Raw genomic sequence first — 21680 nt, forward strand, 5'->3', positions numbered from 1 at the left:
TACATTGGTGGCGGACGCCTGTTTTAAAAGCGTTTAGGAGGCGGTCAACGTAATGTTGTATGTGAAAGACACATTGATGATAAGATATAGTAGAACCCTAGGAATATCTATTTTGAAAACAATCTTGATTTGAGGTGAATAATATTTGAGATAGTGGATGGGGTGTGGGTAAACACTGCTTTTCACCAGTGTTCAGCAAAATGTTGGCACATAGGGTAAGAGCAATTGTTCTTTGTAATTGGGTAGAGTGTTAAAGTAGGCTCACAGGGGAAGAACAGTTGTCCCCAATTGGTCCATTGTGGAGGCTCCAACTTTAGAATGCAGAAGCAAGAAGTAACCTCTTCTTTCAGTGAGGAGGACTTTAAAGTAGATTTTATATTTATATTATATATATATATATATATATATATATAATATAAAATCTACTTCAATGTGTGTACATGTATATGTGTGTGTGTGTATATATATAGATATATATATATATATATATATAATATATTTTTTTTTTATTTTTTTTAATCAAATATGTAATGTGTGCATGCCTGATTAACTACATGAATAAGGCCATACCATTTATATATTTCATGCCAGCAAACTTTTATTTAAAGACATACCATTTTTAAGTGTCTGTTTCCATATATCAAATATGCGTAAACATATATTGCCTATTTATATATTTGCTTGCCAAATATTGCCCAATCCTCAATTAAAATGAGTAGTCTTTAAGAACTAATTGTTATAGAAAACATTTTTTCTCAGTGGGTAATTACTAATTATGGATGAATTCAATTTACATAAATTTCAGGCCAGCAGACTAATTCAGAATAGCGCCGCTGAGGATTTGTTTAAGTTAAGACAGTAATGTCATTATCTCCTCCTCTCATTTAAGAACTATGGTTTACAATAATTGTAGCGCTTAATCAGTGATTTGATTTCTCCCCTTGATGAGGATTTAATAAAATCTGATAGTGTGTTAGTAACTCAGGTTACCTAGTTATCAAAGAGTCTGTTCACCGTAATACTGTTGTGGGAGCCGTGCACTGTATGCTAGAGTAACCCCAGTGGGAGCCATGTTCATTATGTTAGAGCCGCTTCAGTCTAGATCTGTTGTTGGAGCCGTGCTTTGCTCTGTATGCTAAAGCCACCTCAATCTAGATCTGTTGTGGGAGATGTGCTCTCCCCTGTATGCTAGAGCTGCTTCAGTCCAGATCTGTTGTGGAAGCTGTGCACTCCCTTGTATGCTAGAGCTGCTTTATTTCAGATCTGTTGGGGGAGTCGTGATCTCCTCAGTCTATATATATATATATATATATATATATATATATATACATACCGTATTGGCTCGGATATAGGCCGCACCCTAAAAGTTTGGTGCACCAAAAAAACATGCTGCCACCCCGTTCCCCCCCCGAGATATGCTACCACTGTCCTCCCTCCCCGAGATACGCTGCCACTGTCCTCCCTCCCCGAGATACGCTGCCACTGTCCTCCCTCCCCGAGATACGCTGCCACTGTCCTCCCTCCCCGAGATATGCTGCCACTGTCCTCCCTCCCCGAGATATGCTACCACTGTCCTCCCTCCCCGAGATATGCTACCACTGTCCTCCCTCCCCGAGATATGCTACCACTGTCCTCCCTCCCCGAGATACGCTGCCACTGTCCTCCCTCCCCGAGATATGCTACCACTGTCCTCCCTCCCCGAGATATGCTACCACTGTCCTCCCTCCCCGAGATATGCTACCACTGTCCTCCCTCCCCGAGATATGCTACCACTGTCCTCCCTCCCCGAGATATGCTACCACTGTCCTCCTCTGCCCCCCCTCTTCCCCAACTTACCGGAGCAGACTCCTGGGTGTCTTGCGGGGCCGGCGGGGGACATCTACGCAATACACGAGAACTTCCGGCACCGGAAGTTGTATTGCGTAGATGTCCCCCGCCGACCCCGCAAGACACCCGGGAGTCTGCTCCGGTAAGTCCGGGGGGGTGCAGAGGTGAAACGCGTCCGCACGATGCCCTTAGACAACCTCCCGTGCCGGCACCCCATACCCCCCCCCCGTGGGAAGTGCTGGCAGGGGAGGCTGTCTGAGCGTATCGGGGAGTAGGATGCAGGTCCTCTGCACCGCTGCGGGGGATCTGTATCCTAACCCCGCTGCCTGCCCGGCGCCCGGGACTGCCTGCCCGGCGCCCGGGACTGCATGACCCGGGCGTCGGGCGCTAGACCCCGAATATAGGCCACACCTAGGGAAAAAAGTGCGGCCTATATTCGAGCCAATACGGTATATATATTTAGCCATTTTTTCTTATTACAGATTTTCTGAGCAATGTATAGGTTCTCGTTTCTCATGATTGCTCCATACGAATGTTAATTCACTTATTGTATATTGTATAGCACAAGGTTTACTATACAGAATAGAATTGTTTTACACATCTTGTTTATTTGTTAACTTGCCGTTTTTGATGAATCAGTCCCAGAATTGCCCCAGTTCCCCATGGGTTAATAACTTGATACATTTTTATGAGAGCCACGCCAGACGCAAACACATTAGTCAAGAGTGTCCGTTTCCCTTACAAATGTTTGACACGAATTAGATTAGCCTAAAGACCAGCAACTTCCAAATCTAATAAAATATTTTCTTTTTAATTGTGATTAATTTTATTTTGAAGAATTGAATTATTAGAAATCTATGTGGAGCGGGCCAATAAATTGAGTTATTTTTCTTTTTAATTATGTACATTGAGTTACTTGATTTGGAACTGATAAATAGGGGTGCATTGATTTTTGAATTTCTACATTGTTTGAAAAGTAAATGTTTTCTGATGTAGATTAACTAGAAAAATTATACATGCACCTAGTTCATCTTTTCAAATTTGCGGTCATTATGCTGCATGGTTTCATTGTAAAAAAATAGGCTTTAACAGGATATAGACTTATTATCGTAAGATCCCTTGTGTCACCATATGTCTGTATTCCACAGCTAAGCCAATTAATAGGATAATGTTCATTATGCCTTTTAGAAATCATCTGACCTATTGATTTTTACCCATGGATTCTGACTACCATTTTCAATTGCAATTTGACATGCCTGCCAAAGCCACACTCGCAATAAATTTACAACCCCTCCGTCCCTTAATCCTAAATACACCCTAAAGTCAGAGCAAACGGCTGTATGAGTTTAATGTTGCATTGTGGTCTGGCTAAGCACAGACAACTTTTATGTGTGATTACTTAAAATAAACACTGCTTAAGGAGATCACACTTTTGCCTAGCTCCTAGTGTACCTCCCTGGCGTTTGTGGCAGGAGTCAGCCTACAGAAGAAGACCAGAACAAGTTTATACATTCCCCATAATACTTTGTTCTGTGGTGGTCTGATGTGTCCTGGAAAACATGGCTGGTGGGGCATTTCATGCTTCTATCATTTTAATAAAGTTAAAGCCTTAACACATTCAAGCTGCCTGTAATAATCACAGGGGTCTTCCAGTAAGTCCTTTAGGTAATGATATGCTAGGATCCAAGGTAGGAGTGACGTGAGTGCAATCCAAGATAGGAGTGATGCGAGTTCGGTCCAAGGTAGGAGTGACGCGAGTGCGATCCAAGGTAGGAGTGACGCGAGTGCGATCCAAGGTAGGAGTGACGCGAGTGCGATCCAAGGTAGGAGTGACGCGAGTGCGATCCAAGATAGGAACGACGCGAGTGAGAATAATAACTTATGGTGTTGCTGGCTGTGTTTTGCTATACCGCGGTTAAGTGATTCTGGTGTCCAGTGTTGTGTGTTGTAGACTCAAGTACCCACACTGAAAAAGGAAAGACCCAAAAGCTGTAGGGGGATTTGCCCCAGATCCGGGCTTGGTGCCAGCTTTGAAGGGGAAAAAAAGTTGTACAAAAAAATCTTTTCTTCTGGTTCTATTGCTTTTTGATTTTTTAATGAAATCCGCCTAACGCGCCCCTAAATGTAGCTTGATCATAGCTTAAAGTACTTTATTGCAGTTTCTCAACTGGATTCTTCTTGCAGGAGCACAGTTAGCTCTTGATATATTTAATTAGCACAGGTCAGGAACCAATTGATCAACCTGTACTTGATCCCAAAAACTTCCGCTGTTAGTGTAACGAAGTCCAGTGTTAATAATAATCTATAATAACATTTAATAAACTCTCATGTGCAAGTCGGTCTTGCCTTAAAGCAGCACTGCCACCTAGCAGCTCATCCTGAGATTATTGTATTCTATTAAATCCTCTGCATTATGAGCAGGACCTGGTTGAAGTCTACCAACTGCAAGCGCATCATATAGACTGAATCATATGTATAGAATGCCAGAGGCATACTCCAGTCTAAACATCCCGACTTTAAGAAATATATATATTTCCTGTCTCTGTAGTATATAGAAATATAATTGGGGAGTCCAAGGCATGTGTATGCCTCTGTGTATAATTACCCCTTTTCTACATAAAGTCCCCAAATTACTGGTGGTCTGCTGATAGGTAGGTGCCATTTGTTAGTTAAGCTTCTTTGGGCTATAACTTTTTACCTTGGCTGTCTGAACATTACACGAGTTGTCGTTCAGTAAGACTGTCCATTTCTTCAGCTGGGACCTGTAAACCTTTAGAGACTTTTCCTGGCACCCTGGCATGCCGGACACTGTATGTATAATATAACCTGACCTCAGTGTAAAAGGCTCCCCCAAAAATTCCAAATGTAACAAAATTATACTTGGAATTTTATGGTTTATTATTAATATTCAAACAGGCAAGTCCTTCTTCACTTTCTAACGTTATTAGAAACTTTTTTATCACGCTGAAATCAAATATATAAAATAACCTCTCTTTTTGTTGTTAATATCTCGTTCATTAACACAAAGTGATATAGCTCAGCAATTGTATCTCAGCAATTTCAAACGTGAAAGCATAATGATTATTCTTTAGCATGATTTTATTGTACATGTGCTCTGGATAGCCAGGATAAAGATAAAAGGAAATTTTTGTTCATAAATGACTGAGGCAGGTGTTGGAAATGCAGATGAAGTGTGTTGACTAAAGACTGTACAAATTTGAAGTGAAAATGCCAGTGGTCGGCTTACGGTACTCGGCACATGTGAAGTTTCAGGAACGTGAATTATTAATGTTATTGTGTGAGCCGTTTTAATATGCGGAGGCTGACTCGTTTTGCATTTAAACATTTCTAGTCCTTTAGCCATCCATTAAAAAAAATAGTGTTTTTTATCATGTAATAGCACGCATATTGAACTCAAACTAAAATAATAATAATAATAAAAATGGAGAGGCGCACGCTGAATTCTGTGGCTTCGGAGTCGTGTGATGTGAGCGTTTGTGTTTAATAGCTTGCTATGGAGTATCATGACTGTTCATTAGCACTTCTAGCTGACTGGCACTAGTTCCTGATATATGTATCTAAGGCCATTTTAATATAATGAGGAGCAGCAACTTTGTGGGTTTTTTACCTGAGGTTGCCATATTTTTGACAAATGTTACTGAGCTGTGTGTGGATTTTTTCCTGAATTTTACATAGTGATGGGCTGCACTTGTCAAAAACTGCCCTATGACATGTACAATTCATAGACGTCCTCTTTAGAATGGCTAATGTGTCAACCCTGGTTTTACCTGTCATATTTCTCGGTTTAGTCTTCCTTTACGCCAGAGTTAAAACCTTTGGATTTAGAGCCAAATGCTAACGCAGTGCTATTGGGGTACGGTGTAGGCAGTTACATTTATAGAATGGAAATTCATAATGACAAGTTTGCTAGTTTATTACAAACTTTTTTTCTGCCTATGCTCCTGGCAGTTGCAAACGCTTATTGTGATCAGCATACGCTGGCATCTACAACAAACTAGTTAGAACCGCACAGGTAAGGTGGGTGTAGGATCAGAAATGGTACATTGTGGGCGATTACGCATGCCAGTGTGGACTCCCCGTCAAGAGAACGAGTTTACTCAAAATATCTTTTGATCGTTGCATTTATAGGGATTTGGTAGACAGTTTAAAGGCTAAAGTTCTCTACAAACTGATGTTTAGCATTTGCTGTATGAATAGCCCCCTCCCCATTAACAAACAAACTTATGCTAACACATACACACACACATTAACTCTTACACACACTCAACACACCCTCACGCATGCACATTCATGCTTATACATACACATCCATGTTTTCACAAACTTACAGATACACATCCATGCTGTAACACACTCATGTACATACACTATAATACTAACATACATACATACATACATACTCGCTCCTTCCTTTCTCTCACTCCCTTCCTTTCTCACTCCTTCCCTCATCTCCCTTACCTCACCGGTAGGTTTCTCTCTGGCTACTTGCACAAAGTAAAAAGTATTTTGTTCTTTGTTCTAGGAGTGAATATTTGTGTTTTTTTGTGTGCAGTAGAGTATATAAATAGAGTGCAGAGACTCATGCTGGGCTATTTTTAATTGTATATAGAGTTGGGCTTGCTCAACCCTCCAGGCCTGGTTCATTGCATTGCTCGCAAGCATGAAGGAGAATATATGGATGGAGTGAGATGAGCTTTAGCCATCACCTACTTTGCTTGTGCCATGGCAGGTTCACCCTAATAGTTTATTTAGTCTTTGTCTGTAATTTGTGTGAAGTCAATGCTAATGGACCAATTGAGCATTTGGTGGTAAAATTCATGACGATCTCCTGTTATTTCCCACTATCCGTTATAAATATGTAGCCCACTAACCATTATTAAACTACAATTACAAACAGCCTAGTGGTTGGCTGAGCACCTCTGGAGTTATAGTCCAACAGTAGCTTGTTGCCCAGCTCCGGTTTTTGGTAGGTGGAACCAAAGTATACTTACAGTGACAGTCTCCATACGCGGTGGCATAAAGACGAGCTGTATGTGCACTGTTACTTATAGTTCCAGCTAATTCTTAAAAATACAAAGAGTCTGATGTTTAAGGGAAAATGTCAGCCAAGGTTTATTTACCTGTTTATTGCCAACATGGCTAAAATTAGTCTCAATCCATGGCATTATCAGCTCGTGCTTTTGCAACCTGATACTGCATCCAGTCTGCATACATGTTAAAAAAAAAAAAAAAAAAAAACACTAAAAAAACAAACAAATATTATATATTTTCACCATAGGCCGCTATAGCTTTCATTTTTGACACGTTCCTGCTGCATTGTTCAGAATATAGTGTGCATTATGCAAACAAGAGAATTGAAATAAAATAAGTCATAAAAGGCCAAACTCATGTGCCAGCTTTTAAAATGCATTGCATTTTTATTTAAATAAAACGGATTTAGCAAGCGCTCTTCTCAGTAATTTCTTTAGTAATATGTCAATATGACTACATTAAGGCTTGTGTCAGCAACACTACGGCTTTATTTATTCTTATTTTACGTAATGCAAAATAAAAACCTTTCGCCTCTTTGTTGTGATCATTTCAGAAATGGAGATTTTTCCCCCCTAGCATTCATTAATTGCACTTTGCCTCTGAGATGGCAGAACGTTATACGTAATTTTCTTAATATGGAATGCAATAGGCTTAAATATTTTCTTAAATTCGGGTGACTACCACCGATTTTGCTACGTTTTCCTGTTAATCCGTTTAAAATACCAATATGTGAGGGCTTTACAAAAAAATAACAAATATATATGTTTTTATTAAAATCTAAACTATCCACAAAGAGATGAACCTTCACATTGACCCAAATAGTATCCTCACTGAGGTCACATCCTAAGTGAGTCTCCTTTGTAGAACAATATGCGATTGTATATCATTTTACTTTTGCAAAGCAACTTGAATAAAGCATATGATTATTAGACCTAATTAACTAACTATGGCCACTTCATAAATAGTGTCTGGATGTTAAAATAATGCCCCCACGGAAAAAAAGTGGAGGATGCACTAGCAGATGTACAGTGAATTCATTTATGATAACTTATGTCAGGAAGATCCCAGGTCATATTAGAACAGACTGTTCTAATTAGATCTTCTGGTTAAGGTCCCCCAGAGCTGGATCACCATGATCCTAAATTAAGACCTGATGACACATTGAGAGGACCTCATGTTTTGTGTGTTATGGTAGACTTCCATATATCCCTACTGCTTTGACTCCTCCGCTGGCTAAGAGCGCCTTTGGACTCTTGGGTGGACTGACCTAGGAGGGCCACCTACCTGACTTTGTTCTATTGGAATGGTGAGCTACCATTGTTTTAGAAAATGTATGGAGCCATATATCTTCTTCCGAGTGAATTTTTAATGTTATCTTTGTTCTGCACTACTGGCATTTCCTCCTTTTATTCAACAGCTTGAAAATCAGAATGTATTAAAGGATTTTTCCTTTCATACCTATATATTTTTTATGCGAGGTGAAAACAACACTTCACTACACTAGGGGTAGGTACCAATATGTTGGCACTTTGAGGTCCTCAAATTGGTTTCATTAAGCAAATTAGGTACTCATGCCGAAAAATGTTCTCCATCACTGTCTTAGGCCGATCTACTGTGAAAACACACTCAATTCCTTTTCACATTGGCTCCATCTTTCACGCAGTTCCACATTGTAACTAATAAAACTCTAGGGAGGAATGGGTTCCATTAGCATTGCCATAAAGAATCTGCTTAGGGTTTCTTGTGGAGGAATGTCACCCAAAATATCACATGGCTAACAACAATGGCAGCCTCTAGGTTTGCAGATAAAATACATTGATAGGAACAAAATGATATAAAACCAGGTTTTTGTTAACGGTAATCTATATTACTGTATACAGCACTGTATTTTGTGCTTTTTTTTTTGAATAGCATTTAGGGACAATATATCAACGTTACCAAGTTTGGCTTTAGTTTTTTTAGTGATTGCTCCGTAAGAGGCTAGAAGCCTTTGAAAATCCCCTGGGGTTTATTTACAGACAAGCTATATCTTCTTCTGTGATTCCGTTCCGTCAAGATTGTGAATAATTCATACTCTAAGCTATGCTTTTGGATTAAATCTTTTTTTTTCCAGGTGTAAACAATTGATGCTACATCTGTGAACAACACCAATGTTTTGTGAGGTTTTATTTGTGTGTGTGTATATTTCACTTATGAGATATAGTCATGCAACAAATGAATATCTATTTAAGGGGTCGCCAATCTGTTCATATATGTGTATTTTATATATATATATATAATATGTATAAGCGCTCTACATGAAGTTCCCTTAGGGATGTAAGTGTTATGACATTTGACATTTTTGCCTTTTGTGATTGCGTTTCAGATGGGATTTTTTGAACATTGCCTGTTGCAAGAACCATATTACTGCTTTTAAAGGGGTTTATTCACTAAGGAGAGAGGTGTAGTTTTAATTCTCCACACATTATTCATTATGATCTGGCAGATTTCCCCAGCCAGGAGGACTGAGCAAGCCCTGTAACATGCATAATTCAATAATAAATCTCACTGATTTAAATATACACTATACCGGGCCAGCAAAGATTTACCTGCAGTACCGAAGTTGGCTCCTTATGGCGTATAATGATGTCATTGAGTTCAAATCACAACCCTTGTGTCAACTCTCCATTTAGTGAATAGACCCAAAACTGTTCAAGGACACTAAACTTTCCATACATATATATTTTTTTCTTTTATATATTGTCAGCCTTACATTCGTATCAACTACCCCCTCACAGCCCCTAATGCTAATGTACATGTCTCCCTATGCGGAGTGATTTGGCATTCATTTATGAAGTCCTCTCCCCAGCTATGTCTTCTGCATTCTGTGAGAACAAGACAAATAGTAATTACCCCTCCTCTATGTCGTGACAGTCACTAATTGTAAATAAAGGCAGCTTTCTCATCCCCCTCTGTCAGTTAAAGGTGACAAATTGACTTCACACAAAGTGTCATGACATGTTTCGATGAGTTATGGTAAGTGTTATGTTCTGTCAGTCTAAAGATGGTGGTGTTCTTAGTTTGGTATAAACATCTTATGCTGAACCAAAATATAATATTAAATATTAAAAAGTAATATATTTTATTTTGGGATCATTGGATCGCAGTACAGTTTTCAGTTTCTATGTAACCTCATGTGTTAGAAATTGAGCAAAATCACTACGTCTTCTCTGTTTACTGTTTATCAGCTTCCTTCTGAGATTGAAGTCATTTTTGTCCTTATTGTTTAATCAACTAAGATGGAAAGAAATGTCCCAGGTATGACTTTACAAGCACCTGTGCCGAAGACTAATTCAAAATGAATATCCTTTGTTCCATCTGGTGGGAAGCCTCATGTCACCTTATCTACATGAATAACCTAATTAAAAAAAAACATTCACAGTTAACCTCGTGAGTTTAAACCAGGGATGTCAAACTCCAGAACTCGAGAGCCACAACCAGGCCAGGATATACCAGTATGCGCGCTGGCAGCTCAATGAAGATGATGTAAGCTTGTGTTCAAAGCAGGGATGTGACTAAATCTTGGTCTGTTTGTGGCCCCCAAGACTCCTCTGGTAAACGTTGCGCCTAACGAAGTGTATACTCGTTAATTCTCATGTGCTCCACAATACCACTCGTCTGTGGTAAGTCAACGGAGAAACATTATAAAGGTGACCGATTCATATGTCTGGTGCGGTATTCTGGGCCGCAGTGTGGCCCGCATACTGCGCAGGATATAACTTTTTCATTGTTGCACCTTCACTTTTAATTGCACAGACCACGACGGACTTTGAAGGGAATTCACGCGCTTGCTCTGCAGTATCTATCCACCTAATCAAGGCTCGCATGGCCTTAGATCTATTCTGACTTTGCTTCAGATCTACTGTATGAATCTCTTGATACCTACTTAAATCACTCTTATAATGCAAACACAACATACCGTGCTCATCTTCAGCTCCTGATTACTCTTTTAGGCAGTGTGCTCGGGATACAGACAGTAGGAACTGCTCATCATCATGCTGTTAATGAAACTGAGGCAATGCCATCACGTCTTTTAACCTACTTGGATAACAATCCTAGCTTGAGTTAATTATACAGTAGGGCATTGAGATGAGAGAGCTAGCTAACTGATGGACAACGGCCCCAGCAGCATAACACTGGAGCTCAAGAATATCATTTTTTCCTCTTCTCTTTTCTCTTTAATGAAATAGACTTGATTTTGCATTCCGCTACGGTTTTAATTACCTAGAGGATTTCTATGGTTCTTCAAACAGGACCGAGGAAGCAAAAGTCATCTCGGCATTCCATTAATTCATATAATTTAAGTAAATGGGGGTATGTCGAGGTTTTATGGACTGCTATTTCACTCGTGCAGGATGTTCCTTTTATGATTTTTTTTTTCACACTTAATTAACTATAAATTAGTTTTCTGTTATTGTACGGCTAGGAGTTGGTAAAGGAGGCCAATAGCAGTGTAACAAGTAAAAATTAAATGTCCTAGTGGCTCTTAAAAGCGTAACCTTAAGACTGAAATGTTTATTTTAAACTAGTCACGGTAAGTTTTTTTTCATTTAAAAAAAAATGAATTACCTTTTATCTTTAACATGTCACATGTAAGCCCTTGCCACAAACCTTCATTCTTTATCTCTGTGCAGTTTCCGTTCTAGTGCATGTATGCATGAATGAATGAGAATCCCTCTATTCATTCACCTTCTTTCCCCATACATATAGGAATCTATGAGAATTCTTCTATACATTCGCTCTCTTTCCCCATATCCCTGGATATTTACATTACTGGAGATTTGTTTGGCTGAATGCATAGTTCCAAGGACTCCTTTGACTCCAATTAGAACATTATCTTGCCGATGATTGACTGATTCTAGAACCAAAACTAGTGCCAAACATGAACAACAGAGAATCGGTGAGCTGTAGCCTGTTTACCAGATATTTTTTGTTCATTGAGGCAAAAAAGAAAATGCAAGTTAAACTACATACAAAGTGGTTTAATATGCATTCTTGGTATGGGACATCTGTCCCTTTAATCGCATAACAGAGTAAAGAGAGATTTTTTTTTTTAATTATTTTGCTTTCTCTGTATTGTTGTGCTCAATGCCGCATAACTTATTATTTTCTGCTTTTACCGGTGTTTATAAATTATTTCCTCAATACTACCGCTTCGAGGTTGCATCTTTCCCAATACAGTACAAGAAAATGAGTCTAAAGCACCGTTGTGTAGTACGCACACAATCAAATGCAAATATTAAGACGTCACATAGAGTTTCCTAAAAACTGCAGTGATTTCTCTCGCTAGTGAGACATTTGCCTTAGTACATATAGGCTGTGTATAGCACAAGAGATATTTAACATGTTCTGTTCACACTGCTGGGTTGTTAAATTACTTTGGCTCCAAGAATATGTATAATAATGTAGCTACAATAGGGGCTACTGTGCAGTACTGCAGATTTCAGACAGCCCAATATCTGTCATCAGCTTCTTGCTCTGGCTGAATAGTAATTGGTATCGAGTGTGGGCCACGGAGTGTCGGCTGTGTATTGATCAGATGCCCATTAATGCATAGATGATGGCTGTGAACTGGGGTGGGTTGTGTCACAGCCCAGCGCAGGCAACCATTTAAAGCTTCATGGTTAGCAAAGGGCATGTACTACAGAGACAGCAAAAACAGCAGTATCATGAACTCTGAATCTTGAATATTAAGAGGCAAATTGTCTTTATTAAACTAAAAAAAAAGAATTAGCAAAATAACAATCAGTTAAGAGCTTGGTAGACTTGACCGGATCCCTCAGTAGTTTGGTTCATAGTAAGTTTAGCTGAATGTAGCAACCCAGGTAGAAATGAACTATGAGTTTGCGGGTGCTTCGCTGTTTCGAAATCTGTTGGTTTGTAGTGAATTTGACATGTTGAAAGTGACAAATTGACTAAAAATACAGCCAGGCAGCACTTGGGCTTTAGGCTAGTAGACCCTCTTGACAATTGCGTTGCATTTCACAACCTCTCTTTTTTCAGATGTCTTATTTTCTTGTGGTTGTGTTGGGTGGCCTTTTATTGATGACGCAGACGACATTATAACAACCGAAGATAAGGCTCTGAAGACTAAATGGTCTGCATATAAGTGATAAAACACTTGAGCGTGATATTACCAGAAAGCAGAATAGTAAGTAGGACTCTAGCTGCGTGGGACTGGATCAGACACCTGGCCCTGCAGACGTCTCATCCGCTTCTAGAAGAGGGTGCAGGGAATTGCCACCAGGTAACTCGAGTGTACTCCTCACTTTGAGGTGCCTGGTGCTGATGCCCCTTTTGCAAGTTATGACCCTGCTGTATATTGTGCAGTATTGATTCTTTGGTGCAAAGCACTATAAGATCTGTCGTGTTTCGAAAGTCTGCAACAAATCACTTGGCCGATGCTCGATTGCCAACAAAAAGCTCCAAACAGCGTATTTTCGAAACGCAAGCTAAATAGTCCACATTGATCTGTAAAACACACATCTCTTATTTTTGTGCTATTTACTTTGTCCTGTAATTGGTTACCTCTCAGGGAAATCATAGCTAAGAAATAGAGATTTGACCTTAAGTGCTTTGTCATCCAGCTCACTAGTTTTTCTTAGAGGAATAAGAAATGACAATGCTTTGCCTAAGTGTACCTTAATCAATACTAGTGTGGCCAAACACCAAACAGAATCTAAAGCCCATGTATTGATGGAGGATCACTCTGTTCCAGTGTGTGCAATATGATATGATATACAGGTTTTAATAAATAAAAAAGAATGAGAATTCTAATACTTATTTTTTTTTTTCATTGCAAGAACAACATGGTGTCTGATTCATACCAATTTTTCTGGGATTGTGTTTTATGTATTTACATTTCCACAATTTTTTATACTAGCACATCTCCATAAATGCTTATGGGGTTATCAAATATATGTACTGTTGCTATACATTAATAATTTAACGCATTAGATAGTTGTCGTTTTCCTCCTAATTATTTACTTAGGTGTATTGATTGATACTAATGGTTATAAACTTTGTTTAGTTTCTACCACAAGATGGAACAAGCATTCTTAATTTAGAATTCTCTATCTCGAATGAAAAACCTTGCTGAGATCTGATACTCTTTTCCCGATTTGCCCATTTTGACATTAAACCTCGAGAAACATGAGACGAGAAACATGAGACGAAAAACAATAATTTTATTGTCTAAATTTATATATATATATATATATATATATATATATACACATATATATATATATATATATATATAAATACACTTAGAACAAGAGGTCACAATCTAAAACTAGAGGGTCACTGGCTTAGATGTAAGTTTTTTGTTTTTTTCTATTTAGTGGGTGGCAAATAAATGGAACAGCCTCTCAGCAGAAGTGTTAGAGGTTAATACAGTGATGGAATTTAAACATGTATGGGATAGGCGTAAAGCTATCCTGAATCTAAGACGAGAGCAGGGACTGTTTAAGATTAGGGACTGTGTCCTTAGATTAGGAAAAGGGAGCACACTAGATGGGCTGAATTGTTCTTATTTATGGTTTGCAGAACAAATGAGGCAAATGTCCAAAGCTTATAGAGGTGGATTGTCCCTGGGGAGATCTTATAGCCTGGAGTGTTGAGTTAATGATGTCATTTCGACATGCAGAATCCAGAAGCATGAGGAATATTAATTAATGGTTCTCCAAACCTATTAGTTAAGCAGTAGTCACATTACGTGAGGTTTGTCCAGGGACTCTCTAGCACAACTGGCAGGTCCCTCTCAGTTTAATCTCATATACTGTATGCAAGTTGTCTGTTCTAACCGTTTTGTGCTGGAAAGTCGGCTAAGAGCAGGTTCTTGTAGATGCTGCACAGAAAACACCCACTCGAGAATTGCTTGATTTCCAAGTGTGATATTGAAGGTGGCAAACATGTCTTCTTTGGCTCAGAAATTCAAGAATGTAAAGGCCAGCATTGATTGGCTCATTTTGTATTGACTGGCAATGCATCGGTTTTGAGGAATCATATTTAAAGGGGAAGTCGTGTCTTCGGTCTCATCTCTGTAAGATCCAAACAGTATTCTATAACAAACACTACATTTTTAAAAACTTTTTTTTCCCTAAACCAAGCTGCATCCCCACGTCAAAGCTTCACTGAATGAACCAGGTCATTGAGGTGCTCTCAAAATCTTCACAGAACTAGAACAATCATACCTTATTATTATTATTATTATTATTCATTTTTATTGAAAAAAACCTTGAAGTGCTGCAACTAACCATAAATGAATAAAAAGCAGTTCTGAGGCAAAGGTTGAAAAATGGTTATATCATCATAGCAATCAATGGAATGGCTCTAAAGTTACACAATTCGGGCTGGTGATGGTCAGGGGCAGCTCTAACCATGAGATTTCTACTCACACCATCTACTAAACATTAAAGGGAACATTGGTCATATGGTCCCCCTTTTGCACCAAAGTCAGTTTTATACACAATGCACATAGGAGAAATTCTCAAAGAAACTTTCTCGGTAACCCCTTACCGTTTCCATGCACCAGCATTTTTGCCTGGTTAGCAGGCTTCTATGCCACTGGCACAGTCAAGGCACCAATGGGTTCATTTCTGAACCCATTCCCAGGCTGAGTACACTGTTTGCGTTCCTGATCCCTTTAATGTAATAGAGCTCATTGTTAGCAAGCTACTGATGAGTCTGTGTTGAAATCTGACATCAGGCATTATCATGTTAAATATCTGATTTAGAACATGTGCTTGGCTCCTGAAATCCCATAAAATAGACGACCAGCTTTGCAAACAATACACTAAAACACAACAGGAGACATAACACAAAAGGTCATCCTTTGAGATGTTTCTATATGTGGTTTGTCAGAAAAAGATCCCCAAAATACCTAGAAAATATGCTTTTTCCATGGCCTTCACCTGTGGGTTAACATGCCCATTGGAGCATTGCTTTTCTAAGTGAATCATCCGAGCGCTATCCACTCCTGAAAGCAGTGATGTGCTGACCTTCTGTACGCCATAATACATGTGCTTCCCAAATTGTCTTTCTTGACCAAAACCAGCATTTACAGACCAGTGACAAGCCTTTTGGATTCAGTGGTTCGGGGATTAATACGCTGTTATTTTACATATCCTTTTATTATTTGTGTTTTTGTTATTGTCTGAGCTTTAGTATATGAGGCATTGCTAAGAATCATGCCAAGGTTAGAAAAAGCAAACGGGAAAAGAAGCAATCAAAAAGCAGATTCTGTACTTTATGGAGTCTGCAAAAGGCAGAAAATTGCTAAGTTTGCATTGATATGAAAACCCAAGTGCCATTGAGTTGAAATATGTGCCGTTTCTGGCAGTAGTTAAACATTCTGTGTTTTTAGTATATTTGTATATCATAAAGTCGTGTGAAATAAGAAGGAAAAATCTTTGAGCTTTTTTGTAGTTTGTTTTTACGTCCGTAAGACTAAAGATTAAAACTCTGTCTTACCCAGCTACAAAAGTCATTTATAACATTATGCGACTGTATTTCTGGTCCATTTGATGCAATTTTATGGACAAAATTAGCTTTTCTGTCAAAAACAAGGACATTTCTAAGTGGCCCCAAACTTTTGAACAGTAGCATTTAACTATTGTTATACAAGTCAGTCTTACCGACTATAAACACAGAGAGAACACGGCATTTGCTTTTTTTAGTGGATTGGACAGAGTTAGTAATGTGCAATGAGCAATGCGATTGGCCAGTTCTGGGCCATATAGTTGGACTTTCTGGCTAAATATTCCATATTTAATAAATAATAGAAATTGATAACTGTGCCATTAACTCGCGTAGGATCATGATAGTTGCTGAGATGAATTGAACTCTAGGCCACTTAGCCTCAGTTAGTGGATCCTCACTAATGGGTGTAATGGAATGGGTGTAAGCATGTGCTGAGCTAACATGCCTCCTCTCCTTCTGTATTGGGGTTCTCGGTGTGTGAGGGCCTATGTAGGCCCAAGTTGGGTCTGGCTCTGTCTGTCTTGTTTCATACCATATAACAAGCTTGCAGCCAGCTTGCCTACCGTGAGAACTCCACTATGAGAATGCCCCAGTCAAGAGCATTAATGTATACAAACTATTAAGATATACTGATAAATATGCATATCTAGCACATAAAGAGTGGAATGGCAGCTGTCAAAGGCCTTGCATGTGTCTGCACACTGCGTGTTTGTTTCCTTCTTACGCGCTTTGCAGAGAAAGCGGAATCTTTTCTGGAAACACTTTACTCCTCTATGCTGTTTACTCTCTTTTGCCAGGCAGTTATTCCAGATACTTTTTAATAATCATAATAATAAAAAAAAATCAAGGTTATTCTTGAAGTTGAGGTTTTTAAACAATATTGTTGTAAATTAAAAATGACGCCTGTGTGAACCGATGAGCGCCGCCGGTGAGGTGTTGCGAGCGAACTTTCATTGCGTTACCATTGGTGGAACATCTCTTAGCATTAGGCCTTCAAACTCTCATTCAGCTGTCAGCGCAGGGCATTTTCCAGAGCCAGCTTCTCCCATGCTGTGTGCTGCCTGCAGCTCGCCTGGAGCTTCACTTTGACTAAAAGTGTTGATTTCACTTCTCTTAGCCTTGTTCCCATTTAGTGTTCAAAACCCGCTTCACAGCCGAGCCTTTTATTCTGTAAAGCACACGCGCGCGTGTCATCTCTCGCTACGCATTTCAGACGTGAAGTTAAGGAGCTCAAAATATATGCTAGTCATCTGGATGAATAATTGATCAGAGGGGGAAGCCTGGCAGTGTTAATTGTGAAGGTGCCGCTGAGCAAATGCCAAAACAAAAGCTCTCCTGAACGCTTCCGAAAAAAGCCTCTAAAGTCTTTAGCTGTAAGCAACAGGGTCAGCGCGACCAGGTGGAATTTAAAAGGGCCACTTGAACCTAATGGGTTTTGACTTGAATTTGTCATGTGCCTCAATGCATCATTGATTGAGCACTCCTTTGTTAAATCAGCTGTGTGGTCTACTGTTTGTCTATCCACAGACACTTCGTGCACAGCATGTGCTGGTTTTTTTAAGCCTTTATTTTATATATGCTTTCTTTTTTTCCCCTGAATAAGGGCCGGGAACGAGTTTTTACTGTAGCTGAAACATTTGCACAGCGTGCTCACCCCTTCAATTACCCAGGATTAAAATTCGCAAATAAGCCTGGTCCTTCTTTAAGGATTGTCAATGCCCATGCATTCAGTTCATTGATTTATCGAAACATAGAATTCAGCCCGTTTTTTCCTGATGTAAAGAGTCAGAACTTAATCAGTCCTTGGACTAGTGTTATAGCCATATGCCTATCCCATGCGTGTTCCCCGCTGAGTTATAATGCCATCATATCCAGCAGCCCAATTTGGATTTACAGAAACAAAAGGTGTTTAAACACATAGTTTAACCACAGTGCACTTGTTTGGATTTATCCCAGTTTCAGATTAATTAGTAGAAATTTAATCTCCACCACCCCAATCTGTATACATTTGCTTACACGACATAGCACCCAAGTGTCCCTCCTTGGGACTTGGAAAAAAAAAAAAAGCCACCCCTTTTCCCTATACTTGACTTGGCTATGAGTGAACACACTTCCAATTCCTGAGCATTCATGCCTATGTGCTTCTGAATGACCCGATTTACATTTTCACTGAAACATTGTTAGGATTTCTGGCAGCGTGGCATGTTTATTGACCCTCTCTTTCTTAACACAAAGGAAACGACTAGGTCAAAACATTAGGAATTTCACTTACAAGTTATTATCAAGTTAATGTAGCAGATCTTTTTTGCTCAGTGTATTAACACCAGATGCTCGCTTAAGTTTATTTTTATTAGGTTGTGTATCGGTATATATAAACTGCGGGAAAAGCTAAATTCATAGCTTGTAATTAATAATTTCCAGGAAATAAAAATGCACTGTTTACATCAACCTAATAGCTTATAAATTAAGATTTTTTTTATTAGGTAAGATATTGGGAGTGCACTTTGTAAAAGCATTAGCTAATTTCATTCTATTTATTGATACAAGCCTTTTTTTATATTTAAGGTTGATTTTTTTTTCTTTTTCTTCAAGCTGTGATTATCTAGCAATGTGTATATTCCAGAAGTTAATATACACCATATGGACAAAGATATTGAGGCATCTGGCCATTACACGCATTGATGACATCACATTCTAAATACATAGACATTAATATGTAGTTGGTCCCCCCATAGCCCCAACTCTTCTGGGAAGGCTTTCCACATGATTATGGACTGTTTCTGTGGGAATTTGTGCCCGTTTGATCGAGGAGAGCATTTGTGAGATTAGGCACGGATGTTGGATGAGAAGGCCTGTTTCGCAATCGCCATTCCAGTTCTTCCCAAAGAAGTTCAAAGGGGTTGAGGTCTGGGTTCTGTGCAGGCTGGTCAAGTTATGGACCTTGATTAATGCATCACTATATGGACAAAAGCATTGGGACACACCTTAATTATTGAAATCAGGGTTTGGGCTTGGCCCAGTGAAGGAAAATCCAAAACATACCAAGGTTTTTTGGACGATGCTATGCTTCTAACTGTGCACAAAGCAAGGTCCAGAAAGACGTGGTTGGGGAGGGAGTTTGGTGTGGAAGAACTTGACCGGCCGCACAGAGCCCTGACCTCAAACACCTTTGGGATGAACTGAAATGGAGATTGCCAGGCAGACCTTCTCATCCGTGCCTGACCTCACGAATGCTCTACTGGATGAATAGGCAACAATTCCCACAGAAACACTTGTGGAAAGCCTTCACAGAAGAGAGCTGCTATATCTGCAAAAGGAGGACCCACTACATATTAATGTCCATGTATTTAGAATGTGATGTCATAAAAGTCCATATAGTGTATATTCTTACTCCATGTTATAGTGTGCGTCTCAAGAAATGGCTAATTACACATAATGGACAGACAGCAAATGTTATTTAAAAGAATGCAGAAATACCGTGAAAAATCATACATATGTCTGTTGTGGCCATGTAGTGCTTATGATGAGATGATTATGTTACAGGCAGACTTTTGGAAAGCAAATATGGGCGTTTATTCATGTATAATACCTGCCTAGATCATTAAGTATTCTCCAAACTCTCCTCACTCAGCGATTTACATATTATACAGGTCTGGCTGTGTTGGCCCTTCTTAATTAATACTTAAGTAAGGAGATGAGACCACAACTCTGGCAACTCTCCCTTTAGCGAATAAACTCCATTTGTTAAGTTTTCCTAACTGCTTCTAGCAGTGCTGAAATGTTCATACTCTGCCTAGGGTTTGTAGAAATTGCCCGATCAGGCCAACTCATAGTGTCAACTAAAAGAAAAGCATATTTAATACAAAAAAATATCAAAACCAAACGTTTATTTAGAAATAATAAAAAAAAAATAGGCTTTTGTTTAAAAAGAGATTGCTGTGTAATATATGCTTGGCATTAACAATCTGAATTAAATGTCTAAATGGGTACCCTGGGTAGCATCAAGACCGGTTTAAGATATCTGCATTGTATGCATTTTTTTTTATTTCACACTTTTCCTGCACAATATACAAATAGAAAGCTCATGTGCAAGATTAGGATGATCACACAATGACCTTTTAGGACTTTAGTGTAAGAGGAGTCCTTGTGAAATAACATTTAAATGCTTTGACCTTTTTTATAATGTGGTGTGCACCATAATGCAGTTAACATATAGGGCTTTTCCTTTTGTAACAGGTCATCTTTAAGAGCCAAACCTCTAGAAATCACATTCTTTTCCTCTGTCCTATCGCATGCTATCACACACACTCATTCTCTCACCTGCTCACGGGAAATCCTACTGCCTCCACATATCATTTACTCCGCTGTGGGATACTTGAGTTTGAGAGACTGAGAATTCACCCCTCCTTAATACAGGACATGCTGCCTTTTCATATTACAGGCTAAAATAGTTTTATCTCTCTAACGCACCAGTGGGCCTTGATGTTTAACTCTTTAAGGGTCAGCGATGCATTGCTTACCCCAGCGGGAATCAAGTGATTCTGCACCCTGTTGGTATTTAAATACACTGCTTAGGACTTTATCACTCTAACATTATAATGCCATTTATATAATGGCTTTCTAATGTGTTTCCCATTCGTACCGGCCATTATAACTAACAAGTGAGCTGTATCAGAGTGCGGTGTCTCGTTGAGCTGCCAGTATTCGTTTTGGTTTGTGTTACAAGCCCTGGGCTCAGCGATTGAAAAGCATTTTGTTTTGTGAAGTGTGATAGGGTTGCAGTGAAGCACTATAATAGCTCTAGGTGGACTGCTAATCATCTGCGGATAGAAAGTGCGTGCGAGAGGGGTAGGAGGAGGCACCAGAGCTGTTACTTTTACAGGAGGCTTCCGGAGCTCATGAAAGGCAAATAGTTGAATTGCCTGGATTGGATCAATTTCTTCTTTGCCTCCATGAGCTTTTGACAGCTGAACTGCTAAAGAGAAGGCCCTGTAGCCTTCATGTGGCTCACCTGCTTGTTAAGCAGAAATGCCTGATGTGACTCGGAGAAGTACAGTTACCATTTCCTTTCACTACACTGAGTGGCTGTCAAGAGGTAGCTTCGGGTTAGAGCCTTGTTTAGCATTGAATAGAAACCGCACATACTGGAGCCTTAAGATAGGTGAACATCCTCCCCGGGTCACTCTACGGGATGCAGTTTCCTCTGTCCCTCTTCTTTCTTTAATGTCTGTCCTAATGTGTAATGTCCGCACAAAGTTAAAAACTGACCGCTTTAAATG

The 21680-nt window shown here is 39.3% G+C and overlaps 1 protein-coding gene across 1 annotated transcript in view; it reads left to right on the forward strand.

The window, feature by feature from the left end:
• Positions 1-3551: 3551 nt before the first annotated feature.
• The window catches only part of LOC128482862 (sodium/bile acid cotransporter 7-A-like), a 47650-nt gene continuing 29521 nt past the window's right edge, over positions 3552-21680 (forward strand). Inside the window, exon 1 of the mRNA XM_053458860.1 lies at positions 3552-3650. Coding sequence (XP_053314835.1) covers positions 3552-3650 — 99 coding nt within the window. The remainder of the gene's footprint in view (positions 3651-21680) is intronic.

Source organism: Spea bombifrons, chromosome 1 (assembly GCF_027358695.1).
Source record: "Spea bombifrons isolate aSpeBom1 chromosome 1, aSpeBom1.2.pri, whole genome shotgun sequence".
NCBI lineage: Eukaryota > Metazoa > Chordata > Amphibia > Anura > Pelobatidae > Spea > Spea bombifrons.